Here is a 24,868-nt window from a genome sequence, read left to right on the forward strand (position 1 = left end):
ATCAGACCTCGCAACAGCAACCAGAGTCAAACACAGGACGGTAACCGCTAGGTAGGCCCATGGTGGCAGTCCAAAACCAGGCCAGGAAGTGGTGATGCAGATAGGAATCAGTAAGGCCCGCAGCCAGGCACAGGCAGGGCTCTGCCTGAGCTGGAGACCTACGCTCCTACAACTTAGTTCAGAAAAGGTCTGAAACACTCCAGGCTGAGTCAAAATGGAGCTCTGAGGGCCATGGCAGGGTGTGAGAGGAGGCCCCAGGTGAAACTGGTCAGGCCCCTTAATCTCCATTAGAGCCCTCAGGCCCTGAGAGAAAGAGACCTATTTTCATTTTTGAAGCAGCAGCCGACAACGATAATAGTTTTCCCCGGGGACAAAAGAAGTAATAGAAGATTTCAAAAGAAATCTATTACCTCACAAAGCCTTATATCTTACATCACACTGTATTTACTTGCAGATCAACTAGGCAGCTAGTTTTTAACTGCCTGTAGGTTATACAAGAGAAGTATGTTATTTCAAGAATAACCAAGGCCAGTCTGAGAAGGTCATCAAAATGGATTTTTGTGTAGGATTTTTAAAAGCCAGAAACACTGGACTAGATCCTAAGAAATGCTGTTTCTTGGGAGGTTGTAAGGAAGCCTTTAACTTATACCACCACCCTCGCTTTATTAACACTTCTGTCTTGAGCTTCCTAAAGTTTCTAGGAATCATTGAATCACACAGAAACTGAACTGGTGTGTAAGGCTTCCTATATTTTTGTAAATACCTTAATACTTTGATTTAATTTATTTTACTCATAGATACTCAAGTGTCCTGAGACACTAAGGAGGCACGTCTTCCTGTAGTTACCTATGCGCGTAAGTCTTTAGGTTTTCTGGCTGATGAGGCAGAAGTAACCATTTTGTAATACCATTTTCAGAAGCTGATGTGCACTACCAAGAACAGTCAGAAAGACTAACCAGGCACAAGCATTCTTCTGGCACAAATTTTAGGCTTACGTTAACAAAATCTGCATCATGGGTTGTAAAGAGGTTTATTATATGACCATGTATCTGACAAACAAATACAGCAGTTTAAAGATAACTATCAAGCATACAGAAGAATATGTTCAATTTCTAGCCACCCGATGTAAAAAAAAATAAAATAAAAATAAAATAAAAATAAAATAAAATAAAATAAAATAAAATATCTTTCCACCTCTCATTATGGAGCATTGATGAATAATGGTTTATTTTAGTTTTCATGTGGAAAAAAGTTGTGCCCAGCTAATGGGTACCCATTTAAAACTGCAGCATCCATGTTTCTAAACAGTACGTGTGAAAATATCATCATGTTAATTGGTGAAAGTCTTGGAATTCCTCTCTCTTGGAAAATATTAGTGTGTGAATCTGACATAGACAGAAGCTGGCTTTGACAGCCTGTTTCATTTAGAGGAGAAACAGAAGCAGTAACCAGCCAACTTTTGAGGGTTTTTACTTTTACTGAAAATGGAGTTATAAAGTTGTTAAGGGAATTTCTGAAATGTAAGTCATTGCCTCTGGATTTTTTTAAAAAGTATTTTTCATATATTGTAATCCTTCTGAGTCATATTTCCTTCCCTTAACGGTATCTAAGCTTATCGTATGACCCTCAGTTTCCCAGTGCTACACTGCTGACATCACTTAATTTTTTTTTTATTATTATTATTTTTTCTTGGGAGCTCTAGAATATTATTCTAGAAATTTTTAATTATATTTCACACAAGTAGTGGTGCTGTTTTTATGTTTCTCTGTTCACTGGTAGAGAGGGCTTGATACTGTTTTCAATTCTTCAGCTGTGGAGAATCAAGAATCCTTATGTTTCCCAAAGTGAGGACAATTGCTGCTCAGTCCTAATCTCACTGACAGCAATCTGACCTACATGTTTTTCTTGGTTTAATGGGCATGTCAGAGTAATAAGGATAGAGCATATGGAATGTCAGAATCAAATATATCTTTGTAAAACTGTACATATAAAACCCATAAGCAGCGTGTACACATTTAACTTAGTTCATAAAGAGTCCTGTCATACTCCTCCCAAAGAGGACTTTTGGGTTTACCACTGGAGGCTTTTTTACAGGTTCCAGAGGGCACACTGCTTTCAGGACTACATCCTTAAATTACAAAACTGAATTTGCGCAATCTCATGCACTTATTTCAGACTGGAAATATGTCATCAGGCCTGGCCCAGATGTCCTGGGACTACGAAATAACCCTTGTACATTGCTCAGCCACTCAAGCTGGCAGTCTTCCAGGAGCCCAAACAGGTTAACTCCCTTAAGACCATGTGGACATGCGGTTTTAGATGTTGCCAGTCTTAAATCAGCATTATCCATGTTGCCAAACAAAGTTTTGTTGTCAGGGCCTTTGGCTCACCATGGAGCTTGGCCTAAAGCTCATGTACTGGGTATGGAGGAGCCGTGAGGGAAACAGCAGTGCGCGCATGGAAAATGGGAGCAACAGGTGAAGAAAGAATAGGAACCATTGGGCTGTACAGTGAAGGCTAGAATCATAGAATCCTAAAACGGCTTGGGTTGGAAGGGACCTCGAAGATCCTCTTGACTCCAAGCCCCTGCCATAGGCGGGGACACCACCCACTGGATCAGGTTGGCCAAGGCCCCATCCAGCCTGGCCTTGAACACATCCAGGGATGGGGCAGCCACATCCTCCGGGCAACCTGTTCCAGTGCCTCGCCACCCTTTCAGTGAAGAAAGGAGGGCGAGAAAAGCTTTGTGCGATGAAGGCGAGCCACGTAACACCTCTGAAAGAGGAAGACCGCTCGCCCGCGCGCCACTCCCAAAATGGCGTCCGCAGCGCCCCTCCACCCCTTGCCACACTCTCCTGCGCTTCTCCTTCTCGCCTCCGATTGGCGGGGGCTGCGACGCCAGCCAATCAGCGCGCCCGACGCAGCTCCGTGGGCGGTGCCGCGGCCTGGCCCCGGCGGCGGCCGTGTGGGGAGCGGGGATGCGGGGGCTGCGGCGCGGGCTAAGCCGCCTCGGGCCCCGCCTCGGGCCCTGGGCGGTGCCGCGGAGCCTCCGTCGGGTTTTGAGGGCGGCCGGGCCGTGGAGGGGTCAGTCCTCGGCTGGCTCCGTCTCCGAGCGTGGCGGCGCAAGCATGGAGGAGGTGCTGAGCCGCTCCGTGCCGCTGCTGCCGCCCTACGAGACCAAGGAGAAGGCGCCGCCGCCGGCGGAGCGGCGCAGCGCGGAGTTCGTGCGGTACTACCGCGGCCTGGAGGCCGGGTCGCGCAGGGCCGAGCTGCTCGGCTGCCTGGCCCGCGACTTCGGCGCCGATCACGGCCGGGTGGCGGAGTTCAGCGCCAAGGTGCTGCAGGCCCGGGAGCAGGAGAGGGAGCAGGGGGCCCTGCTGCAGGCCGAGGACCGGCTCCGCTATTACCTGACCCCCCGCTACCGGGCGCTCTTCCAGCACCTGGGGCGCCTCGAGGGCGGGCTGCGCTTCCTGGTGGAGCTGAGGGGCGACCTGGTGGAGGGGCTGGCGGCAAAGGCGGTGGATGGGCCTCACGTCAAGGTGAGGGCCGGGCCGGGGGTCCCCAAAATGAGTCGGGGGAGGCTTGAGGGGATGTGGTGTGGGGTGTCCTGTGATCCCACTTCACTGGTGTAACAGAGCAAAGCTGCTTCCCGCAGGCCATGGCACCAACAGGAGCTGGATTTGGTGACACAGCTCAGCCTGGCAGGAAGGGAGCGGCTGGTGGTGTGAAGTAACGGCCTCTCCAGTGGGAACCTGGGCTGCGAGCTACTGTGGGCTAGCTTTAGGGCACTGGAGGAAGGGCCACGCTGCCACAGGATGACACAGTGTGGCTGATGTTACAGCTGCCAGGTGGTGTCATGCTGCACCAGACACTTACCGCAGAAGTGATGTGACTTCTGAGCCTGGTATAGGGCCGCAAGTGACATAGCTGCCGTGCTAATGGTGAAGAATATCAACAGGAGAAAGAAGTTCTGTCGTGGCTCGGTTCAGTACTGCATAGAAAATGGGTGAGCTGGAACATCCACCATGATTATATGGTGCAGCAAGGTGTAGTGAGCGTGGAAGAAAGAACAACGTGGCAGGCAGTGACAGGACTTTGTGAAGGCAATGAAGATTCTCTCTGGAAGAAAGACAATGAGTTGGTCACATGTACTGACTAAAACTTGTCTATGTTTAGATCCAAGTTAAGTTTGTTAAGAAAAGGATGTTTTTGATGTCAGTGATGAGTTCCTAATTTTGCTGAAAAAAGAGATATTTGAATGAAATGTGGTCAACACATGACTGAAGTAGTAACAGAATGGTAAGATCAGTTGGATCAGCATGGTAAAATCAGGCTGAATTTGCAAAATTAGCAAAACAGAAATGCGTAAAACATCTGAATGCATGTGCAGCAAATAATATGTTATGTCAGAAACACGCTAAACCCAGTTGAAAGTAGGAGAATATTGTCTGCAAAACCGAAGCTTCAATAAAAGGGTTCTCCTCAAAAGATTTTTGAAAGGTTTGGTGTTGTCATATGACTGTGCTTAGTTCTCCAAATCTGTTCTTGCAGTCATTTTTTTGCACTTGTTGGTAAGATTTATTTTTCAAATGTAATATGGGCTAAAGTGAGAGGTGGCAGTAAGTAACGCATAGCCAGGAAAGCTTAAGCTAGAACTGGTTTGCCTTGTTTTTTTTCGTTTGTGACTGTTTTGACTGTGAGAATTTACTCCAGATACTGCATCTTTTCAGTTTGGAGTTTCATTTATGTTAGTCTAATCTGTTTTGCGCGACAGCCCGGATGTGAAGCTATGTGTTACTCAGCTCTTCTTGCTAGGTTGTCTGGGAAAAGTTAGGTCTTGCTTCTGAATTGCTCGGCCTTTAAAATCTACTTGCTTCTATTGCAAGCAACCATCGGAATAACTAGAGGCTACTAAGGGAGTACCCAGCCCATGGGAAACTTTGACTGTCTCTGCAGTGGAGCTGGTTACTAGCAGGTGGCCAGCTCAAGTGGGTTATCAAGAAGTTGTGTGCGGGTGCGCGTATTTACTTTGACAACTCAAGACGTAGGTGTGAGTTACTGTATTACCTGTTCTGAGGTTAAACGTCAAGAATAGAGAAATCGATACGGCACAATATTCAGGTTATTTTTGAAGTGGGGATTGTTGTTTTTTTTCTCTATTTAATAAAGGATTTAAGTCTTGAGCAGAGAAGGGTTCTCATGATACAAGATGTATCTTATGATCTTTTAGTGGACAGTTTTAGAGTGGCTTTTGACTGGATTCCCTCACTACAAGAAAGATGGAAAAAAAGTATAGAGAAGCTCTGGAATTGGGGATGGATAGTAAATCCTGCAGTATCATCATTACATATGATGAACTCTTGTCAATCTAAATTTCTTAAAATATATTTCTAGACCAAGAAGATGCAAAATACCTGGCGATTGTTTCTCCATTAATGTCATTGTTCTTGAATCATTAACACAATAGATGAAGCTCTGCAAACCAGGGCAGTGTTGTCTTTTAGTTACTCCTGAGTATAGACACCTTCATAAAGCTTTTGGTTGCCTGTTTCATAAATGACTTTTTACCTTAACCGTCAACTAAAGTGAAGAAATACGTTTGCTTAAGTTACTCTGATTTTTATGTACTGTGTGATATGTGCATCGCTGCTCTGCTCTCCAAATTGCGTCTCATTATTAGAGTTGTGGAAGGCTCAGAGCACTGAGGTCACTGAACTGTATTAGCAGTGTCCATTAAATCAGAAGTCATAGAAAAATTCTGCAAGTGTCTTATCTGTCAGGATCCAGTGTAAGGCAAATTGGGTTAGAAAGGCTCATTTATAAGAAACGGAGAAGAGTGGTGACTGCCTTACTGGAAGACCTCCATAGATCCTTAACATAAACTCCGAACAATGCGTTGGAAATGCTTAAAATGGCATGCTGTGCAAAGAAAAGGCATGTGCTGTAAGCGAGGTTCAGTTCATATTTAATTTCATTATTATAATGCAAAACTGTCACCTAGAGCAAGACAGAGAAAATTATTGGTACTTGCAGTGACAAGTTGTTATGACATAGTCAGTGTCTTTCTGTGGATGTTTAAAAGGTGATGAGTTGTTGATAATCAGATAGCAAAAATTAGCAGTAAACTGTATTTTTGAAGCCGTGCAGCCTCTTTCCTAAAGAGTCCACCAAAAATACATAGAAGATGTATTGAAGAGAAAAAATTTTTTTCATAACATGTCCCAGAGGTGGGTTTTCTTTTCTGTTAAACATATGGCTCCGTTGTTACTATCATAGGCCTTATGGATAATGTTACAATGACCATTTCCAAAAACCAGTAGTGTCAGAAGGCATTCTTTGAAAAGTTAAATTACAGTGTAGCTGGGCACAATTCTTTTTCGTGATGCTGTTTGGAATTTTTCTTTCTCTCTCCTGGTCTTTTTATGTGTTAACCTGCCTTCCACCACAGGCCATGCACGTTTCCTGGTGTCTTGATACATGAGTTAATTTTCTGATGCCTCCCCCTTACAATGCCCAGCATGAAATTTGCTGAAACCCTCTCGTTTGAGGGTAGCGCTCCGTATTGCAGTGCAGAACGCTCCCAGGTACATTAGTTCTTTTTCTGCCCCAGCTCCTTCCTACTGAGAGGTGTGTTTTTTTTATTATATATTTTTCTTGTTTTCTCAGTTCTGGCATTTGAAATATAGACTCTGGTGAAGAATTCATAACATTATCCTTGGTAGCAAACAGTGATCTATCACATTTAGAATTTTCTTCATCTTTCTATATGATTTAGGAAAAAGTCAGTTGAAAGTTCAAGTTGCTGGCAAGAAATAATGGAAAAAGAATTTTTATAAATGAGCCTGGTTCCATAATTAAGCAGTAGTTACGACGTATCTGCAATACTGTGGTTCTCATATTTGCCTACTAGAAAAAAGGAAGAATCTCGTAGTTGTTTTGATTTTTTTTTTCCCCCTCATAGCAGCCACTCATAAATACAAGGATCTAAAGTTACATATTTTCTTGAATTAGTCTTATTTTTTCTTAATTGTCTCAAAGGTTTGAACACTACGTATAATTGGGGAAAATGGTTTTAAATATTTGTGGAGAAATTGGGCTTCAGGGGAGAATTTTTTGGTACGTAGGCTGTACATGACTATCTGGGGAGAGGAGATATTTGTGGCAATAGGTGTTTTACCTACATATGTCCACAGAAGGATGTATTTATTTATTTGTATGTATTTCGCACAATTGTATTGACTTGAAATAACTGTAGTCTCCTTGGCAAGGGCACCAATGTTCACTCCGAATATTGAAGCAGTTTCCTTTAAAGATCTAAGCAGCCCTTATCTAGAGGAAACAACCAAAAGTTAAAAGTTTTTGCATGAAAAAAAGAAAGTGTTTGGTATTTACCTATCAGAAGGCATCTCTAGCCGCTCAGTTACTGTAGATTTGATTTAAATTCTAACATACATAAAAGCAAACTTGCAGCAAGAGTTTTATAACCTGTGTATTTGTATCTGCATTGAAAGCGAAATGTGGAAATAAAATTGAATGGATCTTCATGATGCTGGAGGGAAATTATAGAATGCGTTATATGGCCTGCTGGGATTTTGGTTTTGCCCAGTCCAAAATATTTCTTAGATGGTCTTAGTTCTTACTTTGTGGTTTGAAAGGCCTATTAAAACAAGGATTACTCACTACTGTGGTGTGAATATAAAACACTTTTGTATTTCCTCAAAGCATATCAATGCAGAAACAGCTTGGACTGTTTGATTGTAGTTGATAAAGCATTAATATTTTGTTCAGTAGAGTACATTAAATAACATATACAGGTGATAAAGTCACTTGAAAACACTTCTGTACACTGTAATCATTGTGCAATTGAGCAAAAATGATGCCCCAAAAGAGGGAAAATTAATAATAAAAAAGATTAAGACATCCAACAATATAAAGCTACTGATGGTAACTGAGCTGTCTGCTTGATCTGCATGGAGTGTTAGTTGCTGCTGCTTCCTACTACATTTATTTGTTAACATGTGAATATGAATTTTTAATGTAAGGGATATTTTGTTTTGGTAGTTAGAGAGGGAAATGGAAATAATAGTTTCCTCATCAGAGGCAGGTTTTCTTAATTAAAAAAAATATTTTTTTCATAAAATTTCCCATCTGTTGCCCAATAAATAGGGACCTGATGTGAAGATCAGAAAGCCTGTGTTTTGCCACATTGTAGCAAAATCACTATTTATTATACACAGTTATTAGAAACCAAAGTATAGCTGGTAATTTTTAATACTAATCTGAGTATGTCTTGTTGCTTACATTCAAAATTGGGCTGCTAAATAATAAATGTGTGATTCTTTTTTTTTAATGAAACATTGCCAATAATTTTATGGCTAGAAAGTCCTCTGAAATTAAAATAATTTATTTACAACTACATTTATGAAAAGGCAGAACCTTACTTGAGAATGTTGTTATTTGAATTGAACCTTTCAGTGACTTAGCGTATGTTACGATGTTAAACACAACTCAGTATTTTGCTCAAAATGACTTGAATTAAACAGAATTTTGGATCCTACAGAGTATGTTGTGTTTCTCTACGCAAAGAATTTTTGTCAGTATGCACAATTCTTTGGCCTGCATGCAGCCCTGTTATTGTATGAAACATTATTATTTACAAGTGACAGATTATTTGAATTGAGCTACAATTGCCCATAAACAATATTCCTGTCTGCCAAAATCATTACCTAAAGCACATCTGCTTCGCTTTCTTTGTTACAGTTGCATGGCTTTTATACCAGCCTACCTTGGACCTAAAGCAGCTCAATAATAGGTTCTGCATCTTGGAAAGCAACTTTCAGTTCAGCTGGGCAACATTATGTCCATCATATGGAGCGCACTTGCTAAACCTGTACCCGCTTCAAAGAGGCAAAATACATCAGATTCGTGCCTTTTCCACTTGTACCAGTCTTCCCGTAGTATAACTGGCCTTCTCCCAAGCCACTCGTTGCCATCTGAGCCATGGCTGTGCCAGTAGACGCGGAGCAGTGTGCTTGAAATGACTGGTGGGAGTGCAGCCATCGGCAGCTTTCCCTCCTAGCTGCTAGCCTGCAGCTGGAAGTGGCGCTGCTTCTCCAAAAAGCAGGTGGATGCCGGGAGAGCCGCAGGAATCTGATGGTTTGACCCCAGCTCCGACAACTGTAGCTAACTTTTTCTGGCTTATGTTGTGCCCTGACCACAAAAAAACAAACCAAACAGAAAAATCACCAACAATCCTGAAATATGTGGAGGTGGTCACTACACCAAGGGATATTTGACCAGTGTGTTGTACGGTTATTTTTGAAAGTCTTCAGAGCTTTCAAAAGAAAAGCAAGAAGTTTTTTTTTTTTAATTTTTTTTTTATTCATTTATTAGCATATATTGCCTTGTGATACAAGCACAGGTGGAAGTATAGTTTGACTGAAGACTTTCAGGACATCTAGCTAGTCTATTTTGTAACTTAAAGACAGCTCTACTGAGCAAGACCAACAAAGAATTAATTTATTAAGTTAGTTTCAGGTAAGCCTACAGTTCTGCTCAGGCTGCTGGTAAGGTGGTGCTGGTATCACACTGCGTCCTATATGCAAAGCAAAAATAAGAAAGAAAAATAAGCTTTAGAATCTCTCTAAGGAATATTCATGCTGTGCTGAGTTCAAGAATACTTTCTAAACTCAAAGAATTTTAGACAGAAAGTCTTTAATAATGTAGGCAGTAGGAAATTAGTACAGAATATAAAATTCATTATTATGATGAATGCTTTTGCAAGTATTCGATATTAGAATTGGCTTTAATTTAGTATCACACTGTTTCGAGTCTGTTGTGATTTTTGAGTTCTGTAGTCTTATGCTGCTCCTTTTGCTCTTCTTCCTCAAAATTTTTCATGTTTATATAGACATTAAAAGAAAAATTCTGTAAATCCTATGGTTTTAGGTACATAGTGGTCAGAGGTATGCGTTTTTCTTTTCATTATCCTGAATGGACGGGCATGTGCAGCTGCAGTGCTGTTGGATCTAGTGCGGAAATCTTCCTAAGGCATGACCTACTTGAATACTCAGAAGAGATTCAGAGGTAGAAAATTTTCTTCAATTTAAAATCCTTATTTTCATCAAATTTCCTATGACTTGTTTCATGATATTTAAATTAATGCATCTGAGCACCTGTGCAGCTGCTGCTTTATTGTCAAGACTACTCCAACACTTGCATTTATTGTTTGCTTTTTATCTACGTTGTTTTGTGTTATCTTCCATTTTCCTATCTGCAGTTTACTACTGATGGTAAATTCATTCTGTCTGTAAACAGACGTTGTTTTAGTCCCCAGTGAGAAAAGCTGAGCTGTTAGGCCTTTCATCAAATAGATGTATTGTTTTCCTTGAACTTCCCAAGGATGTAGTTTGAAGTAATTAAGGTTGTTTCTACGTGCATTTGTATGCTATACCTAGCTTGCTTAGCAAATATGTCCATCTTTCTCCTGTGTGCAGGAAATGAGTGGTGTTCTGAAGAACATGCTTTCAGAGTGGTTTTCAACAGGATTCCTAAATTTGGAACGGGTCACGTGGCAATCACCTTGTGAAGTGCTCCAGAAAATCAGCGAGTAAGTGCTGAAAGTTCCTAATGCTCATGAGTGAAGTGGTGATGAAACACATCTAACTGTAGAGATCCACTATTTTCAAGATAACTGCTTCTTCGATACTTAGCCATAGGCAAAGAATAATTAAGGAGTAGTTGCATTTAATGCACTTAAGAGCACACTTACAAAGATTGAATTAAACAGTGAAGGGGAGCTGTTGTCCGACACTATGATCTTTCAGCATACATGCTGCATGTGTAGACAGCTGTCTTTCTAGTAAATGAATTTCCTTTCATCCTTCTCAGTTACTCTCTCTACCACACTCCCTGAGTTGGTTCCCTGGTTGGAACTGGTGAGGTGTGCAGAACTGGTGGTTGTAAACTCTGTGAAGAGAGCACCCTTTTTTTTTTTTTTTTTAAATAATCAGAATCACAGAGTTGCAGGGGTTGGAAGGGACCTCAGGAGATCTTCAGGTCCAATCCCCCTGCCAAAGCAGATCTACAGCACTTATTCTTGACCTTCTGTCTAATACTTAAAATTGTAGTGATGAAGTTGGAGATGATTGAATAAAAGTTAAATTGTATGGCATTTTGTCATATTAAAACTAAAAAAAAATGAATCTATAAATAAATTTCTGTAAGTACGTGACTTAAATGTTGATGAGGCAAAGAAAATAGGTCTTATACAAGCTGATTTTTCCAAATAAAAAGAATTTGTAATATGTCACTTAATCTTCAGGTTATTTGGCAAACATACTAGACTTTCAAATATAGTAGAGAAAAGAATGTTTTGAATGATTGTTTGAAGGTGTGGCTGTGGGAGTGCTAGTAGAAATTTAATTTCAACTAGGTATATATATTGTTAAGATATATTAAAGCATTTGGTTAGCTTACTAAAACCTATTGAAATAAAAGATGTTGCATTCTCGTATCTGCCCAGTACACTACATAAATCTTCAAAATAACCATTTACAAAACACCCTGGAGTAATATCTGAATACTCTTAAAAGCAAGTGACACTGTAATGTATATGGGTGGTGTATTAGTGACAAACACATTTTAGCATAGGTTGAAGTAGAAGAGCAGAAATGCTCTAAGATATGCATCAGGCGGAGCTTTTAAAGTTGTGTGTTAGACAGCATTATTACTGGAAATCCTTTCTCACGTTTTTTTGTGAAAACTTTGAAGTATTCTACAAGGATGATCATGTCTCTACTTTGTAGTTTGGGAAAGCTAACTCCTTAGAAGTGTGTTCACACTTATTCAGTGACTTAGTCGTCTGAATCAGGTATCCTACACCAAATAGAAGGCGCAAGTGAAATCTTGTAATGCGCATATCGCAAAGCTAGAGAGTATTGGTATGCAGTAGGTTTTTACAGTTGACTTTGTCACAGTTTGGTGATGGATTTTACTTTTTTGAATTGCAGCCTGATTCTCCTTTTTTGGTCTGAGAATTTTGTTGCTGATATCAGTGGGAAAAGTACTGAGCTTGTAGGATTGGCAGCTGACCTTTGTTTTTAAATGGGAAAAAAAAACCACAAAACAAACAAAAAAAAACAAACACTTTTTTTTTCTTTTCCCCTCATTGAGTTCTGAAGCTGTGCATCCTGTTAGAAACTGGGTTGATTTGAAGCGCCGAGTTGGGCCATATAGAAGATGCTACTTTTTTTCTCACTGTGCAATCCCAGGAGAACCACTGATAATCTTGCATGTTGCATTAACCAGTGATATCTCCAGCAGCATCCAGGTACAGTCACTGATATATCCAGTACGCAGCAAAGTGCTCAAATTACAATGTATGCCTTGGTTTGGTTTCATTTCTTAAGGAGTTGAGAGAGTTGGTTTTCCTTTTAAAAATGACAGGGATACTCAGAAAATTTTGGTGCTTTCTTCAATCACAAGAAGAATAAGATAAGAAATAAATTAAGAAATGACAGTAAATGAGATTAAAACTTCAAAGCAGTTACAATTGCTTCTGAAAATTTTAAACCCCATTACAGTTATTTCCTGCACTTCCTAATGGATAAGTAGCTCTTCTTAATGCTTTTTGATTAGATTTTTGTTGTTTTTCACAGAGAATAATGAATAAAACGGTGGGAAAAATGTGTTAATACATTTGAAAGTTAAAAAAGAAAGGTCCCCTCACCATAATTAGAATAATAACTACAACTGATTTTTTGTTTTCTTTCTCGTTTTCCAGTCCATAGTAAAAGATGTGGAATCTTTAGAAACAGAAGATGCAGAGAAAATCACAACAGCAATTTTCTACTCCATCAGTTTGGCTCAGCAAGGACTGCAAGGTGTAGAACTTGGGAATCACCTCATCAAACGGGTTGTAAAGGAGCTGCAGGTAGGTGTGGCATGTAACATAACATTTGGCCAATGTGCTCCCCTTACATTGCTGTTTTAGCTTCCATTTCCTCACATCTATCAGTGTGAGGAACTGTCAGATCTGATACACTTTTAACTTCTTACCAGAACAGCTTTTGAAAACGTGGAAAGAGTTGGAAGAACATTTTCTGCGATTGGTTGATGTCAGCCAGAGGTAGATAGTGTAGATACTTGGTTGACATATGCTCGTTACAGTTGGATAGGTGCTTAAAAATCAAATTAGTACTTTTCTGTTGAACGTATCTCTAATTTAGCTTTAGTTTGATGTGTGTATTATCAGATTCACTATTGTCCCACAGTTGAGCGGGTGGAGTATTGTTCACACATGCTAAACAGGAGCCCTCCTGCTCAGCATGTGTTAACAGGGCCTTGACCAACATCTTCTCTTTTCAGTGTACCTAATTGTTTCTTGTTTGAAATCTAATGGCTGCTCCAGTAGGAGTAATTTCATTACATAAATGAATTATTTTTTCTGTTTGTTACACTGAATTGCTGCTAGTTATGTGTAATGTTCATGTTTGCCTGGTAAAAAATATATAATTAAAAAAAAATCTCTTTGCTCAGACACTCCTTAAAATATAGGAAGATGTCTTCAACACTTGAAAGTTACAGGAATCAGTTACTTTATGAAAACCTATGAATTTATACAATATGGTGGCATGCTGTAGGGTTATTGTTTGTGGCTTTAGGACTAGCTCTTTTAGAGCCGTCTTCCAAGTAACAGGAGAAAAGAATGAAAATTCATTTATACAGAGTGCTGTGAAAGAGACAGATTTCTGTTTTAAGTACATTATTTCATTTAACAGTCTTTAAGTATTAAATTATTAACAAGGATACCACTTCAAAGTAATGGTCAATGCCTGTGTTTGTATTCATTGTTCCAACTTGTGGATTAGCAATGATGCCTGGAAAATTGTCGATGATTTAGAACTTCAGTTCTATTTACAAAAAAACTCAAAATTGGATGCACCAAATTTCTACTACTACAAAATGATTGATTAGTCAAGTACTGAATCATAGCTGGCTGCCCTGAAGTTTTTTTTTTTTTAAATGGATATTTTGGCTGAATTTTGTTGCTTCTTGCTTTCAAAATGGCTTTTAAATTAATTGTCTAAAGTGCAATAGTCCAGGTATAATTAGGCTGTGCCATCTGTCTGATCTTGACTGAGGGGAAATTGGAATAAATTCATGCAGTTATCTACTTTCACATCTGAAAAATAATTTCTGGATAATTGAGTTGCTCTCATAAAATAACCCCATTGACAATGTATTTGTCCATCACTAAATTGCTTACAACACTGGAAGAATTATGAGTGGGTTACAAAGGAAAACGGACAAACCATGCTTTGATAACATAGACCCAAGTTCTGAAATTTGATTTGTCTAACAGAATAATTGGTTTCTTATTCGTAATTAAGACAAAAGCTTCTACATTTCAGCACTGTAAAATGCAGCCCTCCTTCATTGTTCATCAAATACATGATGAATAGAAAACAGAATGGTTGAGACACCTTTAAGAACTGGATTAGGCTGTTCTCTTGTGATTCAGGAACAACTGTCATTATCTGTGCTCTTATTTCTCATTCCTATTCCCAAAGCTATTCCATGCTGCATGGATATAGTTTATTCTATCTGGGAGTACAAAAACTGACAGTTGGTTGTGTGTTGCTAGAAATCTTAATCTCCTCATCTCTTCAGAACAAGGCCAGATACTTTTCTTCATCCTTCAGTCAACCTGAAATGATCAGGCTGCGTGCAGGTGAAAATTTATGAAGGGGAGCGCAGGCCAGTATTTCAGGAGGCCTGATCTGATTGTACAACTTGACGTCGGCTTTAATAATCTGCCAAAACCAGCTTTTATTTACAGGTCAGACTTTTCCCTTTAGGTCAGACCTTTTAAAGTTAAATTTAATCCTCCCAATCTCGTCTTACTTCCGTTAGTCCTTACTTACCGTTAATGGCCTTGCAGACTTCGCATCTGGACAGTAAGTCACCTCTGCCCATTATTACCTCACCCAGTACACTTGGCTAGCCACCGATGTCCTTCAGAAGCATGAAACTGCAGTAACAGTCAAACTGATGTTTAGGAGGGAGTGTTTAAGAATATTTTCCCCCAGTTTTCATGTTTTTTTAACCATTTAGCAATAGAATTTTCAATCAGCATGGGGAGGGGCTGTCCCTTTTTAGATTTAAGTACACCTGAAAGATAACGATTTTAGTATTTTTTTTTTACTTTCTTGCTTATCATAAGATTGACATTATAATAAATAAAGTTTCTATGTAGTGTTTTATTGTTTGTTATCAAACATATTTATACTACATTGACATTATGAACTTTTACGCACATTATCCCCATTCGCTTTGCACCTCCAGCCCTTTTCTTCTACTGAATCTTTTTAAGGCATAAAATAACTAGCACTGTTGTGTCCCATTCCAATCGGAATTTCTGGTCCTATGCCTGTTACTCTTGAGTCACATTTCATAAACAAATAACATTATGTGTAATAAGTGAAGAAATTAAAAAAAAAAAATAGTAGTTTTGACACTAACCTTGGTGAAAAAAATCAGTAATTGGTTGTGGCCATTAACAGCGTGTAAGACGTGTATGTAATTGGAAATGCAAGGGAATGCTTATTTATGTGTAGGAATTCAGATGCAGAAGCTGAGTTTATATTTTAAATTGCACAGTGATGAGATCCATCTTTGTATACACATTATTAGGCTTATTTGGCCAGATACCAGTCACTTTTTTTTTAATAGCAACAGTCAAAATAAGGTGGTATTGTAAATCCAAGTTCTGTTCTGCATTGTGAGTTAAAAGTATGGCACTCATCAGTCACTGTGCCTTCCGAGCAACTTCATATAATGTTATTTTTAACCTGCACCTTGTAGTTAGAGCTAATTGATTTAAATTTTTCTTTGACCGGACATACAGTCTTACCAGTCTTACAAAATCAAAAGCCCACCCAGTTACTGTGGCTATTTTTAATAACAGTAATGATGGGAACACAACGCAAGAAAAGACTTTTTTTCTTCCTGACTCTTTGGCACATTTCTGATTCAAAATCAAAGCATGGTTTTCTCTTACTTTGAGGTGGGGAGAACAGATAGATAGCTTCACCTCACATCCACTGCAGATCTGTTTCTCTGCTGAATGGATATGAAGAAAGCGTTTACAGAAGTGTAAAGTACAATACATTTCATGCCTTTCTCCAGAAATCTTTTTATTTGGTAGTATTTTATGACAAGCTTGTAAAGCTTGGACAGCAAAGGACCCCTTCTTGTAGGTAGATGGCAAGCTGTATAATTTTTGTGAGGTCTGGAGTGAAAAGATAGAATTTAGTCCCAAACTGCTTGAAGTACCACTTGCAAGCACGTGGAAGTGTTGTTATTTTGGTTCTATAATTTGTGAGTTAAAAAGGGCTTAAAGCCCCAATCTGTTGGAAATGTACAGTGATTTTAATGAAAGGCCAAGTTAAAGGCTGGTTTACATCTGTAACAACCACCGTTCCTTGTCTTCTTGGGGTGCCATTGTAGGGCTGAACAGAGCTAGCGAGAGGAAGGATAATCCAGGACTGTTTATCCATGATGGATGTGGTTCTCTAATAATTTTTTTCAGTTCTTTGATATTTTTTTCTTATCTTCCCAATTCTTCCTTTCTTCCTCTTCATTCCAGAGCAGAGTTCTTGAATCTGTTGCCTTGAAATCTGCGAGAATCATTTCCCATCTGTGAAGTGACTCTAAGTTCTCATGCTGTTGTTATCAGTGTTTGGGGTGAGGAATTACTTAATGTACTTCTGTGATGCCTACTCATTCAGCTTTCCTTGTAAATGTGGTGACTCTTGCTTCAGCGGACTTCACCTTTCAGAGGAGAGAAGCTGTGTGCATTTCAGCTTCAAAATACTTATAGTGTGAAATACTTACACTGCAGTTAGGTTCAAGGCAAAGGCAGGGCATGTGATCGGCACTGCTCTTGGCAGCCTGTTTTTTACCCTCCTCTGAAAGTCCCACTTCAGTGCGTTAAATTGCATGCATGTGCACTCTTTCTCTCTGGTCAGGTCTAAGTAAAGGACTTTCCAAGGTTGTGTATGTTCAGATTGAACATAATTCTTTGCAGCAGCATAATAGTCACTTACTTGAGAAGGCACACATGATATAACAGTAGTGCTGAGTTGACTTGGTGACAGCAGCTGAAACAATGTAGTCTCAGCAAAAAAAAAAACTTGTTAGTATCAGAAATTACATCTCATTAAGCTTGCAGCTGCCTTTGTAAAAAAAAAAAATAGATAAGGTCTCTGGTAGGAAAATATTTTTTTCTGTAACCTTTGCATTGCTTTGAAATAAACAAATCTCTCCTTAGAGTACTGCTAAATGTTCAGGTGTTGCAGGTTATGTTGAGCCTGTCTTTAAATTAACTAATTAAAATACTTTGCAGAGAGCATTTGAAGGACTTGAGGATTTTGTTGTTCATTGTACGTGAGCAGTTGATGCTTAATACACTTTTGTAACTTGTTATTTGTTTGAATTAACTTCTGTGGACCTCTGTTTGATCTGCAGAATGTTATCCAATTCAAACTTTCCCAAGACACTGCAAACTCTTAAAACTTTTTTTACCCTATAGTAAAAATCCTTTATCTGACTTTGCCTTAGCTTAGCCTGCTCTGACACTTCCACTTGTAAATGTCTTTGTAACCTCAAAACTGAGTTCTCATCTGTCATTCCTCTTAAGAAAAGCTCTAGATCGGACATGTCATGAATGTGTATCACTAGATCAGAAAAAGACATGCACTAAGTTAGAAACATGCTAATAGCCATTCTTTCCCCCTCCCCAATGAAGCCTTTATTTGGGAAGACTTTTGAAAACTGTACTGAAACATTGAATTAGATAGTATCTACGCTATAAAGTTACGTCTATAAATCCAGTTAGTACCAGATTCCTTAAAAGAAAATCTCATTAACGGGCAATTTAGACCTTAAGTTTTAGAAAGCTTCTTGCTAATTCTCCCGAACCAGTTACATACACTGCTGACTTATATAGGGTAGCACTGCTCACCTTCAAAGACTGTCTATCACAGCTTGCCTCGTGAAAATATTTCTTGCAAATGTATTTTTATTAGGACCATTCGGGGAAAGTGCAGCAGTAGAGGCTCTGGTGAGGATTACAACCCTCGGTGTTAAGCACAGTTAGTCTGAGGTTCTGCACAGAAGCCAACGGCCCCCCTTTGAGTCCTGCACTAACTTAAGCAGCTGGAGGACATGTGAAGTTGAGTCACAGAAATGGGTCCTCATTTTCATCTCTTTATATGCGTACATTCAGTAGGTTGAATCCTTAATCTCTGCATAGTCATTACGATTTGGCTTCTGCCACAGTTATTGTAATACAATTGGGTAAAAGGGAGGGATGTAACGGAGAATAACAGGGCCTCAGGGAAGGAGCTTGTGTCACGTACAAAGGAAATACTGGGTGACAGTGTGCTGCTCTAAATATGTTTTTTTTAGTAGTTGCTTGATGAAAGTTTGTTACACGAGTAATTTAAAGGGTTTTATAAACACTTCTGATGTCTAAGTATGTGCTTTTTGGATTATTTTGGGGCAAGGAGTGGGATGAATTTGTTCATCCACTGATGCTACTTTAGTCCCAGTTCTCCCTGTACAGATCTGAGAGTAGGCCACATGTTCGTTCTTGGCTATACTTTATATACATATAAGGCAGGGAGCAGACAGCTTAAATAATCTCTTCCATTTCTTATATTTAAGCTTGTTTTGCTACTGGAAATGAAATGGATTCTGAAACAATCTCAGAAAACTAAAGAAAAAAAAACGTGGGTGCTAGAAAACAAGCAGGCAGATGCCTTTCTAGCAAGCTGATAGGTGCTGGCAAAAGAGTAGACAGACAGATTTCTCATTAGACAGACATTTAATTCAGAACGTGTTTATAGCCGATCTAAGTGGTCTGCAGCTCTGCAGAAGGTACATCATAGCAATTCAGTCCGCAGATGACAGACACAGATAACTGGTGGAGCCTTTGAGAAAACTGCTTAGAATTTTATAGCCTGTGGCATTTGGGGGAGAAAACTGATAGCTACTATGTGACTCAATAGAATGCTTAACAATTGGTGGCAGATTTTAGCTTTCTGGTTGGACTGTTGATAATTGCTACCTTAATTTGATCTAGGTGACCTGGGGAGATTATGATTTCCAAAACACGCTTTGCTTTCATTGATGAAAAATGTGACCTTGGACTACAGCTTTGAGAGTGCAAGACAGTTTCAGATGAGTTTTAGATAATAGGAGAAATCTGCACGCTTCTGCAATTAAAAAAAAAAAAAAGAAGCCCCAAAACTAAAAGACAGTCAAAACGAAAAATCCACTCCAAAACAAAATGAGCAGCTGCTGCTTCTTAATGGTGTGTGGGTTTCTGACAAGAAAATAAACATTAATGGATCTCCACCAATAGTCTTAGAAACTCGCACATCAATTTAGCAACAACATAAATGTGCACACTTCACTGCATCTATTTATTTTTACAAGAAGTGGCCGGCTAAGATAAGCTCCTACAGTCAAGAATTTATCAGATATGTAATAGTCTGTGCTGTAGCTTCAGAATGGGGTCACTTTCCTATGTCTTATCTGTCCTGAGAAGTTAGTTAAATAAATCCGTTTTGTATCTATTAATAGAGCAGGAGCTACCAACTTCCTGATAAATATTTTTGCATTGGGTTTGGTGAGCAGGTCGCTCCTGGAAGTGAATGATAAATAAAGAGCAGTCAACATCATAAGGAAGCGAAATGGCAGTACTTAATTAGGAACTTGTCAGTGGTTAGTACTAAGACACAGGTATGGGAAGAAATCATCCACTTGTTTTGTCGTAGTGGATGTTGTGTTACCCTGTCACCTCTGCAAACTGGGAGATGAGATCAGAATTTTTACCCTACGTAAGCACAGGGAACGTTGTGTGAAGAGCCATTAGTTTTAGTTCTGTTCAGTACCAAAACAGTATTTTCAAATACTGCGCTTTCATAGAGGTCGTGCAGAAGACTTCTAGATTTCACTTTCTGGTAAGCAGCGTTTTCTTTCGGTCCAATCAGTTTTTCCTTTTAACCTGAAAGAATAATTTCAGCTTCCCAAATTTCAACACTACCTTCCATCTTCCTCTCTCAGGTTTTAACCCCAAACATCTGTGAAGAACACATCAAAAACCTAGGCAATGTGTTCTCAAAGGCACTACTTTTTATAGGATGAAATGATATAATCAGGGAAAAAAAAAAAAAGGAAAATCCTGAAGGAATATAATCCCATTTTTGGGTCAAAAGAAACACATCCTGTATTCATTGAATTCCTGCCTAGAGAAAGATAGCCTCTAACAACCTTCTTCTTTTTCATTTTCATTTTCAAACTTATACATACATATTTTAGTTTACCATGGTCATTGCTCCTTTTTTCAAAGGCAGAGGGGAAACTTTCCTAAAAATGTTGAACTGTCTTCTCCAAGGAATATTTTTTAATTAAAACATACTTGCTATATTCATATCTTATGTGGCCATGGTTTGCAGTAAGAAATAACTGTTTTGCTTTATAAATGCAATATTCTCTAAAATTGTGGAAAGAGATGCTAAGATATCACCAGAAATTACCTTCCACAGACATCTCTTTCAATCAATTTCCAAAGAATGCTTTTTCTTTTATGAAATCCAAATGCAGTGAAACCTTGTTGTACTGCACGAATCTTGCTACAAACACACGCTTCAGAATGACTCTCAAAATAAAACATTATCATGTCCTTGAGTGGAGACTTGAAAAAGTCAGAGGAGATCAACACCTCAGTAATATTGCGCTCTGACCGTGGTAGCTGTAGTTGTTGGGAGTATGACCCAGCCAGGATCTCCCAGGCTCTCTGATTACAGAAATGCTTGTTTTGTTCAATGTGATACAGAAATGAGTGTTTTTATTAAATAATTTGCTTTTTGCTTTATCCAGTTCTCCAAGGAGATGAAATGGGATGATTTTTTGTAACTTCTGTCTCCTGATCTAGTTCCTGTCTGTTCCCCAAAGAATTCTTTGCCTTATGTATCTGTGTTCTATTTAATGAACTTCAGATGAGGGGAGGTGGTGAGGTTAGTCAGTTTATGCAGTTGTAACTCATAAAACTGAGGAGACGGTAGGTCTGAGATGACTGGCTGTATCGTGGTGCTGGAAGGCATCAGAATAGCAGTACTCTATTTGGGAAGCTCCATGTGGAAAGGAAAAAGATGTAAATAAGCAGCCGAGTATTATTTCAATTATTGAAGCTATTAGGAACATTGCAGGGCTTAGTGCTGCAACTCGTAATGGGAATATGGCACGTCTGCTTCTCCTGGCTTCTGTATCCTCACAAAACAGACCACAGACAGCAGCGGTGCGCAGAGCACAGCGGTACCTGAGGCTGCAGCAGTGCAGGTGCAGTTCAGGTGCCGTAGCAGTATGCATGCCATTAACATTTGCTAGCATAAGATAGCGTCTAAGTGATGATGACTTTTTAATGGTTATCTGGGAAATGCTTAAAGTAGAACAAAATGTGGTTTGTAGTCATTTAAAGACAATTTTCCGTTGACATTAAGATGCTTCTGTAATGCTGATAAACGTCTCTGTTCTTACCACTGCCTCCTTTATGAACAGTAATTAAAACACAGTGGTTGTTCCACCTCATCAGCGGCTTATCTCAGTTCTTGTCCCCCTGCTCCTTGAATAGGGTTGACTTTTGATGTCAGTTTTGTTAAAACCAAGTAAGAGTGAGTTTAACAGCCTTCTCTATTCTTTGCTATTTTGCCTCAAAACTAACATAGAGTGAATAGCATGAAAAGTAGCTGGCATGTATAAAGAACCTCTCCCAAAACTTCAGGAAGTAGTTAGTTATTTCCTAAAAAACATAAAACCACCAAAACAACAATAAAAAACAAACATCATACCTCTACTGATTTCCTCGTGGACTGAAATCATGAACAGTCTTTCATTAGTTAAACATAAAAAGTAAATTATTTAAAAGGTTTTGAAAACTTACATGTTGATTTGTTTTTAAATCTTTTTCCTCTGAATAACGTCCTTATGGCACATGATTGCATTTGTTTATTTCTGCCTATAAAATGATAAGCCAGAACAAAGGTTTGGTAAGTACTATGGAAGTACTTTTAAATAAATGGTGTGTGCGGACTGTAATTCAGTCAGTGTTAAAATTTTCTTAGAGCTCCAAATGCTTTTTAGTCACTTACCTGTTACTGTCAGTGTGATAGATTTTTTTTCCCTCCTTTGGTCTATGTGTATCAGTTAATTCTCAGAATCCTTCATCTTCACTCAAACTTCTAATCGTGAGTCATAACAGAACTCAAGAGTTTTTTTTCTCCTTTTGTCTGTAGAAAGACCTTCCTCAGATAGAAGCTTTTTCTTCCCTGTCGCCTATCCCTGGATTCACAAAATGGCTTGTTGGTCTCCTCTCCTCACAAACAAAAGAACTGGGAAGAAATGAACTTTTTACGGAATCAGAACGCCAAGAAATCTCTGAGATCACAGAGGACTCTACTACTGAAACTCTAAAAAAGCTGTTAACTAACAGTGAATGGGTGAAATCAGAAAAATTAGTCAAAGCACTGCATTCGCCGCTTATGAGATTGTGTGCCTGGTATTTGTATGGAGAGAAACATCGTGGCTATGCTCTTAATCCGGTAGCAAATTTTCATCTTCAGAATGGAGCTGAGTTGTGGCGGATAAACTGGATGGGAGACACGAGCCCTCGGGGCATTGCAGCTTCTTGTGGCATGATGGTAAACTACCGATATTTCTTAGAGGATACAGCCAGTAATAGTGCGGCGTATCTGGGGACAAAACACATTAAAGCCTCAGAACAGGTTCTTTCCTTCGTGTCTCAGTTCCAGCAAAATAGCAAGCTCTAAGTATTAAAAGAACTAAGAACAGGCATCTTCACCTATGAAGAGCTTTAAAACTTACAGTGTCCATATTTACATGAGAATATCCTTTATAAATCAAATTTAGTCAGCACAGCAGGATGCAAAATTATTTAAGTTATCAGTTGTTCTACTTACATTGCCATATATTCAAAGTCTGATTTGTTGTGGTTGAGTCACTACGAGTTCTAGACACCTGTTAAGTACAAATGAATTGGAGGTATGTATTAAAGGGTGACTAAATTCTCAGTCAGTTTCAAGACAATGGTAACTTGTATAGAAAATATTAGAGCAATACCATTATTGTGTTGATGATAAATCTGTATAAATGTCATGCTTTTGGTGGGGATAGAGTTCATTTTCTTCACAGAGGCTCGTATGATCCAGTGCTTTGGATTTTTGATGAAGATAGTGGTGATAACACACCTATGGTTTTAGTTGTTGCAAAGCAGTGCCTACCCAGAGTCAAGGCTTTTCTGCTCCTCGTGCTGTAAAGCCAGTGAGGAGGCTGGGGGTGCACAAGGAACTGGGAGGGGACACAGCCAGGACAGGAGACCCAGCATGTCCGGAGGGCTATTCCATGCCATATGGCGGCATGCTCAGCAGTAAAAGCTGGGGTGGAGGAGGAGGAGGAGGTGATGTACAGGGCAATGGTGTTAGTCTCCCCAAGAAACCTTTACATGCAATGAGCCCTGCTTTCCTGGACATGGCTGAACACCTGCCTGCTGATGGGAAGCAGTGAATGAATTCCTTGGTTTGCTTTGCTTGTGGCTTTTGCTTTACCTGGTAAACTGTCTTTATCTCAACCCATGAGTTCTCGCACTTTTATCTTTCTGGGTAAGAAAGGTAAAAAACTCTGGAGAGAGAGAGTGGCCAGCTGCGTGGTGCCCAGCTGCCTGCCAGGTTAAACCACAACACTAAACCACAGCTTCAAAAAGAGCTGTGCTTCTCTGTTATACCACTACCATAAATAAATCGGTACCAAAGCACCTGGAAAGAAGCACTGTATGAAAGTAATTTGGGGGTGAAACATATTAGCAAAACAGTAGTCTACAATTTTATTTCTATAATACCTTTGTTTTTTTCTCCATCACTCTTACATAAAACATCTTACTATTTTCCTTTATCAAACCCACTAAAAATCTCACTGAATCTGCTTTGTTGGGAGCATAGAAAAAGCCTTGCATTAATGTTCTTGAAAATCGGGTCTTCTCAGGGAAGCAGGTATGTAATATTATAATTGCACTTTAGTCTGCTAAAATATAATGAGCAAGAAGGAAGTGTTCAAACAAAAGACTTGATAAAGAGCTATTTTTAATGAAGCGGTAGGCGTGATGTGTAAACCAATAAAACAAGATTTCTCATTAAATCATGTGTTGTGTATTTAATTGTGTACCTTGATTTACTTAACAGCTTTCGTCGATAATAGTATCACCATGGAAGTAAGACCATCTTAGCACAGTTTGATGCTGTCATATAATTCCCGATTTCTTCCCTTTCTGGTCAAATCTTGTTCCTGTTTTTGAGAGAAGAATTATACAAGGGAATTGAAAGTGGTAGAGTCCCTGCTCCTATATGAAAACCGGAGTGAAGAAAGCTGTAAGTTTATTTACTATGAGAAGTTAGCCTTTCTCCTAAAATGAAATTATATAATTGGTTTTACAATTTTTTAAAATATTAATTATTAGAGAAAAATCCCATCCTCCAGACTGCTAACCGTTACATGGATCTTTTTTATAAATACCTTCTAACCAGAGAAAAGCCAGGTTAACTAGCTTGTGTTCATGGTAGATTTCACAGTACCAATGGTTAAAGGAAAGGGTATATCCCCTGCCTGTTACTCTCTTGAGGGGGAAAAAAAAGACATTTTTCTGCAGCAGCTGGTCATCGGAAGTGGCAATTATCCTATTCCAGGTTGCCTTCATTGTGTTTTTGAGAGCTGGGGACTTAAGGCCTAA

General features: G+C 39.3%; 1 protein-coding gene across 1 annotated transcript; it reads left to right on the forward strand.

The window, feature by feature from the left end:
• The first annotated feature begins 2,800 nt into the window (after positions 1–2,800).
• On the forward strand, positions 2,801–24,279 carry MLYCD (malonyl-CoA decarboxylase). Its single transcript, XM_080551867.1, is given in 6 exon segments — positions 2,801–2,893; positions 2,895–3,539; positions 10,497–10,609; positions 12,175–12,331; positions 12,785–12,934; positions 22,365–24,279. Coding segments are annotated over 6 exon segments (1,677 nt in total). The 5' UTR covers positions 2,801–2,815; the 3' UTR covers positions 22,899–24,279.
• Positions 24,280–24,868: the final 589 nt, after the last annotated feature.

Source organism: Anser brachyrhynchus, assembly GCF_964034855.1.
Source record: "Anser brachyrhynchus genome assembly, chromosome: 12".
NCBI classification, from domain to species: Eukaryota; Metazoa; Chordata; class Aves; order Anseriformes; family Anatidae; genus Anser; species Anser brachyrhynchus.